Raw genomic sequence first — 13024 nt, 5'->3', positions numbered from 1 at the left:
AACAATTGATCATTGATCTCTTAGCGTGCGCGGTGCCCCCCTCCATCATACTCCAACTCGATAATACTATAGCGGTGCTTAGGCGAAGCCCTGCGTCGGTAGACCATCAACATCGTCACCACGCCGTCGTGCTGACGAAACTCTCCCTCAACACTCGGCTGGATCGGAGTTCGAGGGACGTCATCGGGCTGAACGTGTGCTGAACTCGGAGGTGTCGTACGTTCGGTACTTGATCGGTCGGATCGTGAAGACGTACGACTACATCAACCGCGTTGTGCTAACGCTTCCGCTTTCGGTCTACGAGGGTACGTAGATTACACTCTCCCCTCTCGTTGCTATGCATCACCATGATCTTGCGTGTGCGTAGGAACTTTTTTGAAATTACTATGTTCACCAACACAATAATACATAATTCTCTACAAGAGGCAAAAGTCTGATTCCTATGCTCCCTGTAGGATGGATACTCTTACTTCGAAGAGGCTACAACTAAACCCCGTGCCCTTGCAGGCTATCACCTAGCAGGCCTGGCTGTGTGGTGCTTTAAAATTCGTGCTATGCCGGTCAAACAGTGTATGCGGGCAACTAAATAGATCAAATTCTTCCCCGCATGGGGCTAGTTGGGCTCTATGTGACCTACCAGACACAACATTGGGCTCTGTAGCATCATGTGTCTACAGATTGAATCATTTGAATCCGTGCTTCTCTTCATCGGCGATAGTTGCTGCTTTAGTGCGCTGGTCCTTTGATGCCTTAACACGATGATTTTTCGAAACGTTCACTACAACAAGATTTGTCCAACTCCGGCAAGGGACGGGCGATGATGATGTCACACATTCGGCTCGCTTCGATGCTTCTATTCGTCGCTACCTAGGCGGTCTATGAGCATGGATGTAATTTCTGTTACTTTTAGATTTTTTTGGATTATTTCGTTGTTCTTCGTGCCTGTTTGATGAATACATTTGTTCTGCTATTTTAGGGTTTATATTTAAATATACTCTCTCCTTTTAAAATATAAGCCTTTTTAAAATGTTAACACAGACTATATACAGATGTATATAAACATATTTTTGGAGTGTAGATTCACATATTTTGCTTGTAATGCATAGTCTGGAACTTAGAAAGGGTTTATTTATATTTTGGAACGGAGGGAGTACATATATACACATACACTACACATTGTATAAATGAATTACGAGCATGGTGTTATTCCGCACTGTTGCTCGTGTCCGTTCCGGTTTCGTCCCACACGACACGAGCGTCACTCTGAAGTCTGAACTAAACCCGGAAGTCCAAAGCCAACCCGTCGCGCAGAACAACCTCTCGACTCTCGAGCGCCTCCTCCCCGAACCCCGACCGACCGCCCGCTCCGCCCACCCTACGCCAAAATCAAACCCCCGCCCGTCCGCTCCGGTGATCCGCCGCCGCAGGAGGCGAAGCCCCACGACCCGACCGCGCGGAGCATCTGCCCGCCATGACTGAGGTACTCCCCCATCTCCCTCCCCCCTTCGAAATCCGAGGCCGCGCGTTGCCCCATCCGCGGCTGCGCGGCCGATTCACGCGCGCAGATTTGGGGCGTGGCCCGGTGCGTCCCGCGATTGTTACCGCGGCCGGTGTTTTTGGCATCGAGATCTTACTTTGGCTAGCTAGCTAGCTGCTGATGATGACCCGGGGCCTCGCGCGGCCTGGCTCCCTGTTCGCGGGTCTGGGAAAATTAGGGTTTGATAGACTCCCGGTAAGCGGAATTAGGGTTAGGCTCGCTTGCTTGTGCATGTCTTGGACGGTTCAATGAGGCGGAGTGGTTGAAAAGTGTAGCTTGGGGACGCGGAAGTACGGATTGTTAGGCCCATGGCGGCACTTATGCATCCTACTAGATTTTGAGGACTGGGAAATTTGTAGCAAGTTCAAGTGGGGATTGGTGGGCATCCTGCTGTTGTGCTGATATCGTGTGATGTTCGTCTTTTGTTAGAAATAGCGAGAGTTCCTTTTGCCTTTGTTAGAAATATTCTACAGGCTGTTCTGTATAAGCTCTGTTATGGTCTTGGACATCAACTCTTCAAGTCAAGTTTGGGGGCTAATAACTCTTCAAGTTAACTGTTGGAAAGTGTAGCTTGGGGACGCAGAACTACAGATTGTTAGGCACTTCATGCGTCCTAGGTTAAGACAGGGAAATTTGTAACAAGTTCAAGTTGAGGTTAGTGGGTGGGAGTGCCAATACATCCTGGTGTCGTGCCGATATTGTGCGATGTCCGTCTTTTGGTAGAAACAGAGAGAGTTCCTTTTGCCTTAGAAAAATCATCTGCAATATTCTACAGGCTGTTCTGTATAAGCTCTGTCATGGTCTTGGACATCCAGTTCTTCAAGTTAAGTTTGGGGACTAATAACTTGTCCTCTCTTGTTTTTCAGTATTGGGTGAGCCAAGGAAACAAATGGTGCGATCTGTGCAAAATCTTCATATCGAACAATCCCTTCAGCATCAGAACACATGAACTCGGCAAACGCCACAAGGACAATGTCACCCAAAGATTGTCTACGATGCAAAAGGATGGCGCTGCCAAGGAAAAGGAGCAGCAACAAGCAGCAAAAGCTCTCCAACTGATAGAGGCTGTAAGTTCGTAATTCACTGCATTTTTCTGTGTAGTATTGCTATCCATCAGTTAAGTCCAGCCGTAACATACATATCTCACATAAACTAGATTTGCAAATGGAAACGGTGCTAGATTGTTATAACATGTAGGCTTTTCTTTCTAGCTTTACATCATCTCTTGTTACATTTTTTTCCTGAGTTATGGGGGTGGCATTCCTGATTATATTTTCATTTTTTCCCCTGCAGAAAGCTAAAAAGAGTTACCAGAAAGATTTAGAGAATAACCAGAGAAACACTGATGGTGACAGTTCTGCGGCACCTGGAGAAGGTTTGGTTCTGCATCCTTTATTTCCCATTGCGTGCATAGTCATCTTTGATTTGTATAGCACAAATTCGACCTCGATCTATTATTAGCTTCTCCCTTTTTCACCCTTGAGCTTTCATTACCTTGCTGACTTTTCTCCTACTGATTTTAGTTGTTCACTTGCTTAGTTCCGAGCCTGACGGCCACATCACAGCAGGACAATGTGATTGCTGAACCAAGAAATAACCTGTTATGTATCGTCAGTTTTCCAAGTCCACTTTTTTCTTATGCTTAAATCACCCATTCAAATATACTCTCCCTGTCCCATAATATAAGAGCGTTTTTGACACTATTATATTATGGGACGGAGGGAGTATCTGGTTCAAAACTATATCCTGCTTGCTTTTATTCCTGTATAAGCCAAATGCCCCTACGTGAGGAAAACGTGTCAACAAATTCTTATATGATAGGACAAAAATATGGTCAACAAAATATCTTAAGACAGACAACATTGACTCAGCAAATTGTCATCTTGTCCAAGAATTTAGCGTTCATATTCTTCTGTACATGGTATCTGCCTAGCTAATATATGAATTCTAGTTCTACCAGGAACCACATATTTTTGCTTTAGTACTGGATAGCAAAGACTATATGTTAGTAACATAGTTCTAAAAAGTGCTAGGCGTTAATTATGCATTTTGCCACTGCCTTGCGCTTATCTGACCAAAGTGCACGCTTATGTGCAGATTAAGCGCTAGGCGTTCTGCTATCGCCTGGAACCTAGTCGCACTTGAACACCCGCCTAGGCGCTCCTTTGTTAGCTATTGTTAGTAATACCATTTCAATATGAACCTTGTGTCTGGAATATCCCTAGTATGAATTATAAGTATACTCTGCATAGACTGATGTACCATCTGATCATGCTTTTTACTAAGACATTGTATTGATGTTATTTTGAATGTCTTTTTTTTACACTGAATGTCTTTACTGTGTTGGTTAACATGTTTGAAATATGTATGTGCAGGATGGGTATTTGACTCAACTTCAGGATATTATTATGATAAAGCCACTGGACTTTACTACGACTCGAACTCTGGTTTCTATTATTCCGATGGATTAGGTACTCTTGTTAACCAGGCGCACATATCTGGATTTCGAATTCATTTGCCTCATGCCTTGTAGAATGGTTATTCTTTATAATTTATTTTTATGCTTGTTTGTTATTTTGTTGAGCAGGCAAATGGGTCACCCAGGAAGAGGCATACAAGTGGGCGGAAACCTCAAAAACCAATGTTGCGCAATCCTCGACTTCGCAACCAAAAACACCTAGTGGAGGCGGGCCTGTCGCCGGTATTAAAGGAGGGCCAGCCCCAGGTGTGGTTGTGAAGAAACCACTGAACCCGATGAGAGCTGTGAAGGGTGCTCCGTCAGCTCTTGCCGCTAACAAGAGAAAAAGAGAGGACACCAAGAAGCCCAAGGTGGTCTCGAAGGAGGAGGAGGCGGCACTCAGAGCGCGGGAGGCAGCTCGGAAAAGAGTGGAGGACAGGGAGAAGCCTCTCATGGGATTGTACAAGACGTACTGAGGTTTCAATGCCCCCAAGCTCACTGGGGCGCACCGAGTTGCGCTAAAACCGTGGAAATGCTAATGGATGGAATTGTTCTGAAAGAAAAGGCGGGGAGTACCAGCGCCAAGAGTCCCGAGCTATTGAGCGTCAGCGACACATGTATGCATTGTACAATACCTCGTCAAAAGTTCCTAAATCAGCCACAGGTTCCCCTTTGTGCGAAACATGTAAATGATCAGCCCATCGATTATCATCTCTCGTGTTGTGTTTTCCCAATGGATTGCACGCATGATATAATGCCGACAACTGAGGCGGATGGCCGATGTTAGCGCTGCTGGAGATAGATTGTACTGCCATCTCTACATCATCAGTTCATTTAAGTTGTGATTATCTTGTTTCCTGTCCCTTTGGTTAGTTTCCCTCTCTTTTTTGATGAGGTCCTGACATACAAGTGGCCTGCGGAGAACCCTGCGTGCAGCAGACGGCCCCGAGTCAGCTAGAGTGAACGTGTGTGTGGAAACGGCAAACCTTGGGTGCCCTCTCGTTGGTTCTTGCTGGTCCAATCTACTTTGGCGGGACCAGCCAGAGCCAGGCACGTTCGCTGGTTGGTTTGGCCTGTGGATCGGGAGAGAGCGAGATGCGGCAACGGCCACAGTACGAGACTGTGCCAACCAAACTCAAGGAGTCAACCGGCCTCCCGACCCACTTGCTCACGCCTTGAAAGCTCGGAGCCGGCTGCCGGTCAACCACACCACACATCGCCATGCATGTTTGTGGTGATGTTCATGGCACGGATGGGGGGATTATCTCGGTTAGGTGCGGGTCGGACGAAATCATCCGATTTGACACGAGTTTCGTTTGTTTCCATTCACGAAACAATCACATCGGATCGGGTAAGAAGAGAGATGCTCCCGCCTTGAAAGATCGTCCTGCTACTGCCCACCTCGAAGGTGACCGAATTCTAACAAAGGAGATCAGACCATCAGTCTACCCTCCCGTCAGTTAAGAAACGATTTCTCTCTGTCTTTCTTTGGGAAGAAGAAGATGAAGATGAAGATGCTTGGCACGTCCGGGAAGGGGTCGCACGCACGCACATCTCTCAGATTATTCCTTCTCTGACAGAGATCTTTCCGTTATTCTGGAAGGGAAGAGAGAATAGTTTTTGGCGCGCAAGCAGAGAAAAAGCACGTTTATTCCCACCCACGCGTGTAACCTGTGGCGTGCGTGCCGTCACGTCGTCTTTGACCGGGAACTCATAGGCCCGCCGGACCGGTGCGGTCAAAACAAGCGTGCGCCGGTCGGAAGTCGGACCCCCACACCACCAACTGCGGTCTACAGCCATGAGCCCACGACCATGGCCATGGCCCCGCCCCCTTTCCTGCCGCATTCGTGCAGCGTCAAAGACTTTTCAACCGGGCCGATCGAATGGCGCCCCGCCATGTTCGGACGCCACTAACGACACTAACGACAACGTAGCTAGTAGCTAGCTAGCAGTGGTTAGCACCCACCTATAATCAAATTAAATTTGTTCGCGCCGAATTAACATCGATCGGCGGCAAAAAGCTTTGAAACCTTGGCGCATGGCAAGCCGCCGAGTAGAACGTGACCAACACTAGCATTCTTCTACCAATGATTATGCTAGTGTTATCTCCAGGCTGCAAACGTACAAAACGCGCCCCAAAATCACATAGGTTTTATCGTCCAGCGTGTACTTGAATTATACTAACACCATCTACAACCGGACGCCTCATACGTTCAAGTGAACCGCCTGATCATAATTTTTTAAGCCAGACAGCCCTCAAAAATCCGACTAACCGCCATCCTCATATCCATCCAAATATGACGGATATAGGCACCCGGGCACACCCGCCACATCGGACCCGACTCACGTTGGCTCACCCTACCTCACATATATTCCTTCCCATCCGCTTGCCGGACCAAACCCTAGCCACTTCACTTCACTTCTCTCCGCCACCCAAACTCGTCTCCGTCTCCTTCGGTCGTCTCCGGCATGGCGGGCAGCGGATCCGAGTCCTTCACCTTCAGATCCGTCGACCCCGAGCTCATCCTACGCGGCCCTGAAGAGGAGATGGCCGTTCGGCTTGCGCTCCTTGCGCCCGGGAGGAGGCCCGTGCATAGCAGCGCTCGGACTCCTTTCGTCGGGAATCCGTTGCGTTCGTCCAAATGGCACATGGATCCGGCGCTAGGCCAGCCGTAGCTGCCTCGTCGGAGACCGTGCGGTCCACCTCGTGCCCGAATGCGTTGGCGGACGTGCAACCCCTTTGTTGGCGCGCCGAGCATCGGGACACACCATGAACCTTGTCCGACGAGAACATGGCACGGCGTGCCCGCCGTGCAAGGCACCGGGCGCAGGAGGCGGCGGCAGCCCTCGCGGCGATGGACGTCGACGAGGCGGAGTCGCATTCTCCGGCGCCCCGTATGGCGCATCAATCCGGGCGGCGCAACCGCATCGTGGTGGACGTCGACGGCTCATCCCAGGACGGATCCGTCATCGATTTGACGTCCACCGGCACCCAAATGGCTTCGGGCCCCGACGAGAAAGAGTAGGGCATGGGAGACGGCGACGCCTTGAGTCCCATGAGCCGGCTCGTGTCCCATGCCCTACTCTACCTTGTCGACGACCGGACGAACACTCTGAGGGGCTCAGCCAGCCGCCGAGCATGGCGACGGCGAAGCCGGAGGGTAGGGAGCGGAACCGGACGAAGCTCCGCTCAAAGATCGCTGCGTTCCATGTAACAATATGGATTTGAGGAATCCGGATGCGGAATGCATTTTTTGAGGCGTGACCAGTCATTATCCGTGGACACGTCTGTGGGCGTTTGAGCGGTCGGATTTGTTAAGTCCGTCTATAGATGCTCTAAAAGCATTTTTTTTATTGTGGAATTCAATTATACTAAGAGTCTATGACGACTGATTTACAAGTCTAGCCAGATGCCTGTGGGCAGTGCGTGACAACGGATCCTCCCCGTAGTTTAGTGCACGGGGAACGAGAGCTCAATGATTTGATTTGCCACGAATGAACGGTTCGCTCCGGAGTATCTTTGAAAACGATGGCGTCGGGATGCGGTATGGTTTTGCCGGTTGCGGTTGTTCGTTCCAGACATGACAAACGAGTACGTAATCCAATCGCTACTAACTCTTTGTTCTTATTCTGTTAAAAACGAACTCTAACTCTCTGTTCTTATTTGCTCCGCACTTTTGTCCAGTGAAAGGAGTTCCGTTTGTTTGATAATCTCTCTGTAAAGAAATATAAAAACGTTTAGATTATTACTTTAGTGATCTAAACGCTTTTATATTTTCTTACTGAGGGAGTACTTTTTTTTAGATGTTCCGTTTGATACTTCGAACGTGAGCCCAAGCAAACACCAACTTCAGTCCCGCCAAAGCAAAAAGTTTTCAAGTCAAGACTAAAAGCACATCTTTTCGCAAAAAAAGAGAGACTAAAAGCATATCCAACTGGCTTTTAACATAGAACCATGCTTTGTACTAAAACAACAAGATCAAAAAGAACATGAATGGCGAAGAATTGCAAGTCTTATTTGCGAAACGAAAAAAAAAGAATTGCTAGCCTTTGTTTGCATGGGGTGATGTCCCCACCGATATTTATTTCTACTCCATCCGTTTCTGAATATAAGCATGTATAGATATTTCAATACGGGCTACATTCAGATGTATGTACCAGCAAAAAATATATATTTGAATATATGTAGGCATATTTTAAAGTGTAGAATCACTCATTTTGTTTTGTATGTAGTCGGTATTGGAATATCTCTAAAATGGTTTATATTTAGGAAGGGGGGAGTAGTGGTGAGTGACTATTGTGGTTTTCAGAGCCTAGTATGATGAGAGCGTTGTCATGTGTCATTTTCTTACTGATGGTTCGGTGAATTTGTTTAAGGTGATGTTTGGTTCTCTAGTCCTAGGACTTTTTCTAGTCCCAACTAAAAAGTCCCTAGTCCCTAAAAAGTCCCTCCTTGTTTGTTTCCAAAGACTAAGAGGGTGTTTGTTTCCAGGGACTTTTTTGTGTAGGGACTAGAAAAAGTCCCTCTTAGAGACTTTTTTACCAAACGGGAGGGACTTTTTAGGGACTAAACTAGGCATTTGGGACTAAATGAAGAAGACTCTTAAGGAGAGTCTTTTTGGGACTTTTCCAACAATGCCCCTCCATGCACCCATTGGCCCGCCACCCCATGGTGTTGTTTAATTGTTATTTTTCTATATACTAGGAGCAACATGGTCATTTAATAACCTCTAGGAAGGGACTAGGGACTTTTTAGTCTCTGAAAACAAACAGGGAGGGACTTTTTAGGGACTGGGGACTTTTTAATTGGGACTAGAAAAAGTCCTAGGACTAGAGAACCAAACACCCCTTCCTAAAGGTTATTAAATGACCATGTTGCCTCTAGTGTATAGAAAAATAACAATCAAACAACACCATGGGGTGGCGGACCAATGGGTGCATGGAGGGGCATTGTTGGAAAAGTCCCAAAAAGTCCCAAAAAGACTCTCCTTGAGAGTCTTCTTCATTTAGTACCAAACGCCTAGTTTAGTCCCTAAAAAGTCCCTTCCGTTTGGTAAAAAAGTCTCTAAGAGGGACTTTTTCTAGTCCATACACAAAAAAGTCCCTGGAAACAAACACCCCCTAAACTACCATGGGCGACATACAATCGAAAGAAAACCAACCAATCTAGTTTCCGATGCAATTTTGTTGTTGGTAGTTTTGTGTCTTATGATTTTCCATTCTACTAGGTACTATTTTTCTTGATTATATCCTGTTATAGGATGCCCTTTGGGTCCCATTTCTTTAAAAAAAGAATACAAACAACTCCATTTTACTTGAACTTAAGGGCTAGAAAAGAACAAAAATAAAATAGATCCTTGGAAACTGCTTCTCAAACTGCCAAATGACCGCACGTGTATCAAGAAGGCATTTCCATCGCTGAAGAATGCCAAACAAATGCATTGAGGAGCTCCACGCTGATCATCACCAACAAGATGAAGGTAACTATAGACAAATGACCTCGAGGATCTCGAAGAGGGGATTGAGAGGGCACCAAAGTCATCGATGTTATGAAAACATGTCCTTTGATAGGCTGCAAACACCCATTGAATGGGATGGTCAAGCGCCAACATATTCATGATACTTTGAACACAAACCCAAACAATCATCATTTGAAGCTAATGCAAAAACGAACTCCAAAATTTTAATACATAAAGTATAAAACTCTACTATGTACTCAGAAAGTGAAATGAAAAACCCACAAATAAGAGCAATTTGAGTTACATAAAATAAGGGCCAAAAAGAAAGAAAACAAAATGTTAAAGATAAAGAGCATCCCGGAGTAGGAAAATGATCGGAACCAATAGATAGCAAGAAGCATATTTGTCCCATCCCATTTCTAACTTGAGCGCTAGAAAAGAACAACTAGGTAAACAAATGCTTGGAGCACATGCAAAGGGTTTACTCTAAGCAATTTTAGAACGTTTTGGTAGTTCATAATTCAAGTCGAACTAAACACATTTTTTTTAGAATAGACCTTTTAAGTCTATGTTTCAGTTGGTAGTCACTTTCAAAAGAAGAGAAGTGGTGGATTTCCAGCAAAATATGCACTGCAAATTGGGGTTATGAGGCCACAATGTGAGGCTAAAAGCCACCACCCACTTTGATATATCATGCTAAATTCCGCCACTAAATACCGCTGGACATCATTCCTTTTGTTAGGGATATAAAGGGAGGGAATTTTGGTGGAAGTTGGCTTTTAGAAAGAACGGAAGTGGAGAAAAGAGCACACATGTGTGATTCTTCTATTATCGTTGGTGGTACTAGGATGCATAGTGAGAAACGAATAGAAACATCTTTTTTTTGCAGGAAACGAATAGAAGCATGACCCATCTTCATAGAAAAACAAATGGTTCGGTAAACATTTTTGAATCCTAACAGAAATGGACATGTCCAAAAATTTAAAAGAAAGGAGAAATGGAACCCAACAACAATCTATGGATAAATAATAGTGGACCCGTCAAAACAGTCAAATGAAAAACAAAGTAGAAAAAAATCTTATTCTTTTTTGTAATATTCATAGTCAACCGGTATACTCGCGTGTGAAGTTCACTAAGGAATGACATCCGTGGCAATCTAGCCAAAAATAATAAAATTGAAGCTATACTAAAAACAATGTTTGGTCGGCTGTATTTTCTTCACTAAGAATACCACGTGTGTCAATACAGTATTTCACCAAACTTCACACGTGGGTAGAATGGCATACCAAGTTTGATACCCCAAATTTTTAAAAATTATCAATTTTTTTTAGTATTTCTTTTTGAATTTACTATGCTGACTTGGGTATTCTTGCTCATTCATATTTTTATGTTTTGTCAAAAGAAAAGGCACATTCTTACATACTACTACTGGCCATCACCCTTTTGGTCTCATGTGAAAAAGATCCACATATCAATTCATATTGTGGAGGCAGAATCTAACTAAAGGCATACTCCCTCCATTCCAAATTATTCGTTGTGGTTTTAGTTCAGAGTAGATGAGAGAACAAGCTTCATCAAAGAGCTGTCGTCCTTTTCTTCTCATACGAAACGACACACATGACACATTTTTAAAAAGTATCACTAACAATTTCACACTTTCATAATCTCTTCCATTCTATAATGTGTACACGTATACGATGACAGTACGCACAATCATGCTCCACAAAGGGGCCGGGAGAAGACCGGGACCAAGAACATCGTCCATGGTTTCAAAACGAAGTTCGATTTTAAAAAACGAAAAGGAAAAAAGGCGCCACCTCTTCTTCTATGGACAAAGCGAGTGAAAATGGCGGCTAACGCCATGGATGATGATGGATCCCTCCTCTACCCTTTGGTCCCCTGCGCCGCCATGCCGCCGCGGCCGTGGTGCCACGAGTGCCCGCCGAGCCCCCTGGCGAACCGCTGCAGCGGGCTCAGCCGCGCGCACCCGACGATGCCCTCCGCCGCCGCCGCCGCGCCGCTCTTGTCGCCGCCCTGCTTCTTGAGCTTGTCCATGCTGACGGCCCTGGCATTGAACTTGGCCGTCGTCGTCGGCGGTGGTGCGTTTGCCTTCTTGAGGGGCGCCTCGGGATGCTGCGCCGGCGGGCACTTGGGGAGCTGGTCCTTGCTGATCCGGCCGCCTTCCGACGAGCTCCGGAACAGGAGGAGGTCGCTGAGCCGCCACCTCCTCCACCCCGCGCTCCTGGAGGCTGGACGCGCGGCGAACGGGTCGGCCTTCTTGGGCGGCGAGCCTGACGCGACGGCGGTGGCGTTCTTGCCGCCGAGCGGGGAGGGGGCGGGCCCCTTGGTCGCCTCTAGAAGTGCCGCTGCGAAGGGGTCGAAGTCCGTGCCGGAGCCGACCCTGCTCCGTCGCCGGGGCGACCTCAGGGCGCCTTTCGCGATCGGCGACCGCGGCGATGACCCCACGCTCCCGCCGTCCAGCAGGCCGGGCGGCGGCTTCAGCGGCCTGATCTTGCCCTCGTCGGAGGTCTTCAGCAGAGGCTTCAGCGGCCGGATTCTCCCCTTCTCGAAGAGCTCGTCGGCGGTCGTCAGGCTCTCCGCCGGCGCGGTGTTGTCGACGACGGTGCCGAACTCGAAGTCCGTGTCCCACGCCGCCGCCCCGCCGCCCATCCCGGCCTTGGGCGTCCCGGGCCTCTCCTCCCAGTCGAACGGCACGGCCGAGGCGGTGGTGGAGTACGACGAGCGCGGGTGAAACCCATCGTCGTCGTCGTCCTCCTCCTCCTCCTCGCCGCCGTCGCGGCTGCCGCGGTCCCCCTCGGCGAAGTGCGCGTAGATAGCCGCGGCGCGCCGGGGGCTGGCGGGCGCGCTGGTGAAGTGCTGGAAGAGGTCGAAGGGGTTGGCGCCGGCGAGGCGCGGCGTGACCGGCGGCAGGAGGTCGAACGGGTTCGGCGACGACGGCGCCGTCAGGAACGGGCTGCCCTTCGCCGCCGCGGCCGCCCCCTCGACGGAGCCGAACGGGTGGTCGCGCGGGCTGGACGGCGCCGTGGCGTACGGGCTCGCGGCCGCGCTGTCGGGCCGGAGGTCCCGGTGCGGCGCCGGCGAGGCGGGACGCGTCATGACCTCCATTTCTTGAGTCTGGCTTCTTGGGGACGGACGGGGAACTCGTGGTGGCGATGGGTTTTTAAGGGTCGTGGAGATGGAGGGAAGGGTGGGAACCCGCGAGGAAGGAGGGAACAGGGAGCTGAACGAACAGTGATGGAGAAATGGGGGCCCACTTTTAAATCTTCTACAAAAATAAATAAATATACTAACTGCATTATTTTTTATTGGAATATTCCGGCTGAATTCTACTCCTAGATGATGTTATGTGCGAAAAATTATTAGAGATATTCAAATGGGCGAAATATCATTAGAGTATCATGAAAATATTTTAAAATCATGTAATTTTTAACCATTTTTACTACAGAGTATTATATATGTATAGAAACTACTTTCTCCGTCTCATAATATAAGAACGTTTTTGACACTGGAAAAAGCTATCAAAACTGCATCTTGTTGACTCTGTGTACA

General features: G+C 47.8%; 2 protein-coding genes across 2 annotated transcripts; one reads left to right on the top strand and one right to left on the bottom strand.

Moving 5' to 3' along the window:
* The first annotated feature begins 1278 nt into the window (after positions 1 to 1278).
* Positions 1279 to 4789, top strand: LOC125522302 (C2H2 and C2HC zinc fingers superfamily protein). The gene is made up of 5 exons (XM_048687375.2): positions 1279 to 1480; positions 2404 to 2604; positions 2831 to 2912; positions 3913 to 4008; positions 4125 to 4789. Exons 1-5 carry the CDS (start codon positions 1472 to 1474, stop codon positions 4469 to 4471), a joined length of 735 nt encoding a protein of 244 aa, XP_048543332.1. The 5' UTR covers positions 1279 to 1471; the 3' UTR covers positions 4472 to 4789.
* Positions 4790 to 11090: 6301 nt separating this feature from the next.
* LOC125522911 (uncharacterized) lies at positions 11091 to 12624 on the bottom strand. The gene has a single exon (XM_048687955.2). The coding sequence runs from the start codon at positions 12578 to 12580 to the stop codon at positions 11339 to 11341; it is 1242 nt and encodes a 413-aa protein (XP_048543912.2). The 5' UTR covers positions 12581 to 12624; the 3' UTR covers positions 11091 to 11338.
* Positions 12625 to 13024: the final 400 nt, after the last annotated feature.

The sequence above is a fragment of the Triticum urartu genome, chromosome 7A (genome assembly GCF_056163025.1).
Source record: "Triticum urartu cultivar PI428250 chromosome 7A, HENAU_Tu73, whole genome shotgun sequence".
Classification (NCBI taxonomy): domain Eukaryota; kingdom Viridiplantae; phylum Streptophyta; class Magnoliopsida; order Poales; family Poaceae; genus Triticum; species Triticum urartu.
Note: the sequence above shows the minus strand (reverse complement) of the source record. Positions and strands in the feature narration are given on the sequence as shown.

Excerpts from the sequence above, each read along its gene's own strand:
- LOC125522911 (XM_048687955.2), bottom strand. The coding sequence starts at position 12,580 with ATGGAGGTCATGACGCGTCCCGCCTCGCCGGCGCCGCACCGGGACCTC.
- LOC125522302 (XM_048687375.2), top strand. Across the intron at positions 2,605-2,830 it reads CTCTCCAACTGATAGAGGCT|AAAGCTAAAAAGAGTTACCA; the intron begins GTAAGTTCGTAA and ends TTTCCCCTGCAG. Across the intron at positions 4,009-4,124 it reads CTATTATTCCGATGGATTAG|GCAAATGGGTCACCCAGGAA; the intron begins GTACTCTTGTTA and ends TTTGTTGAGCAG.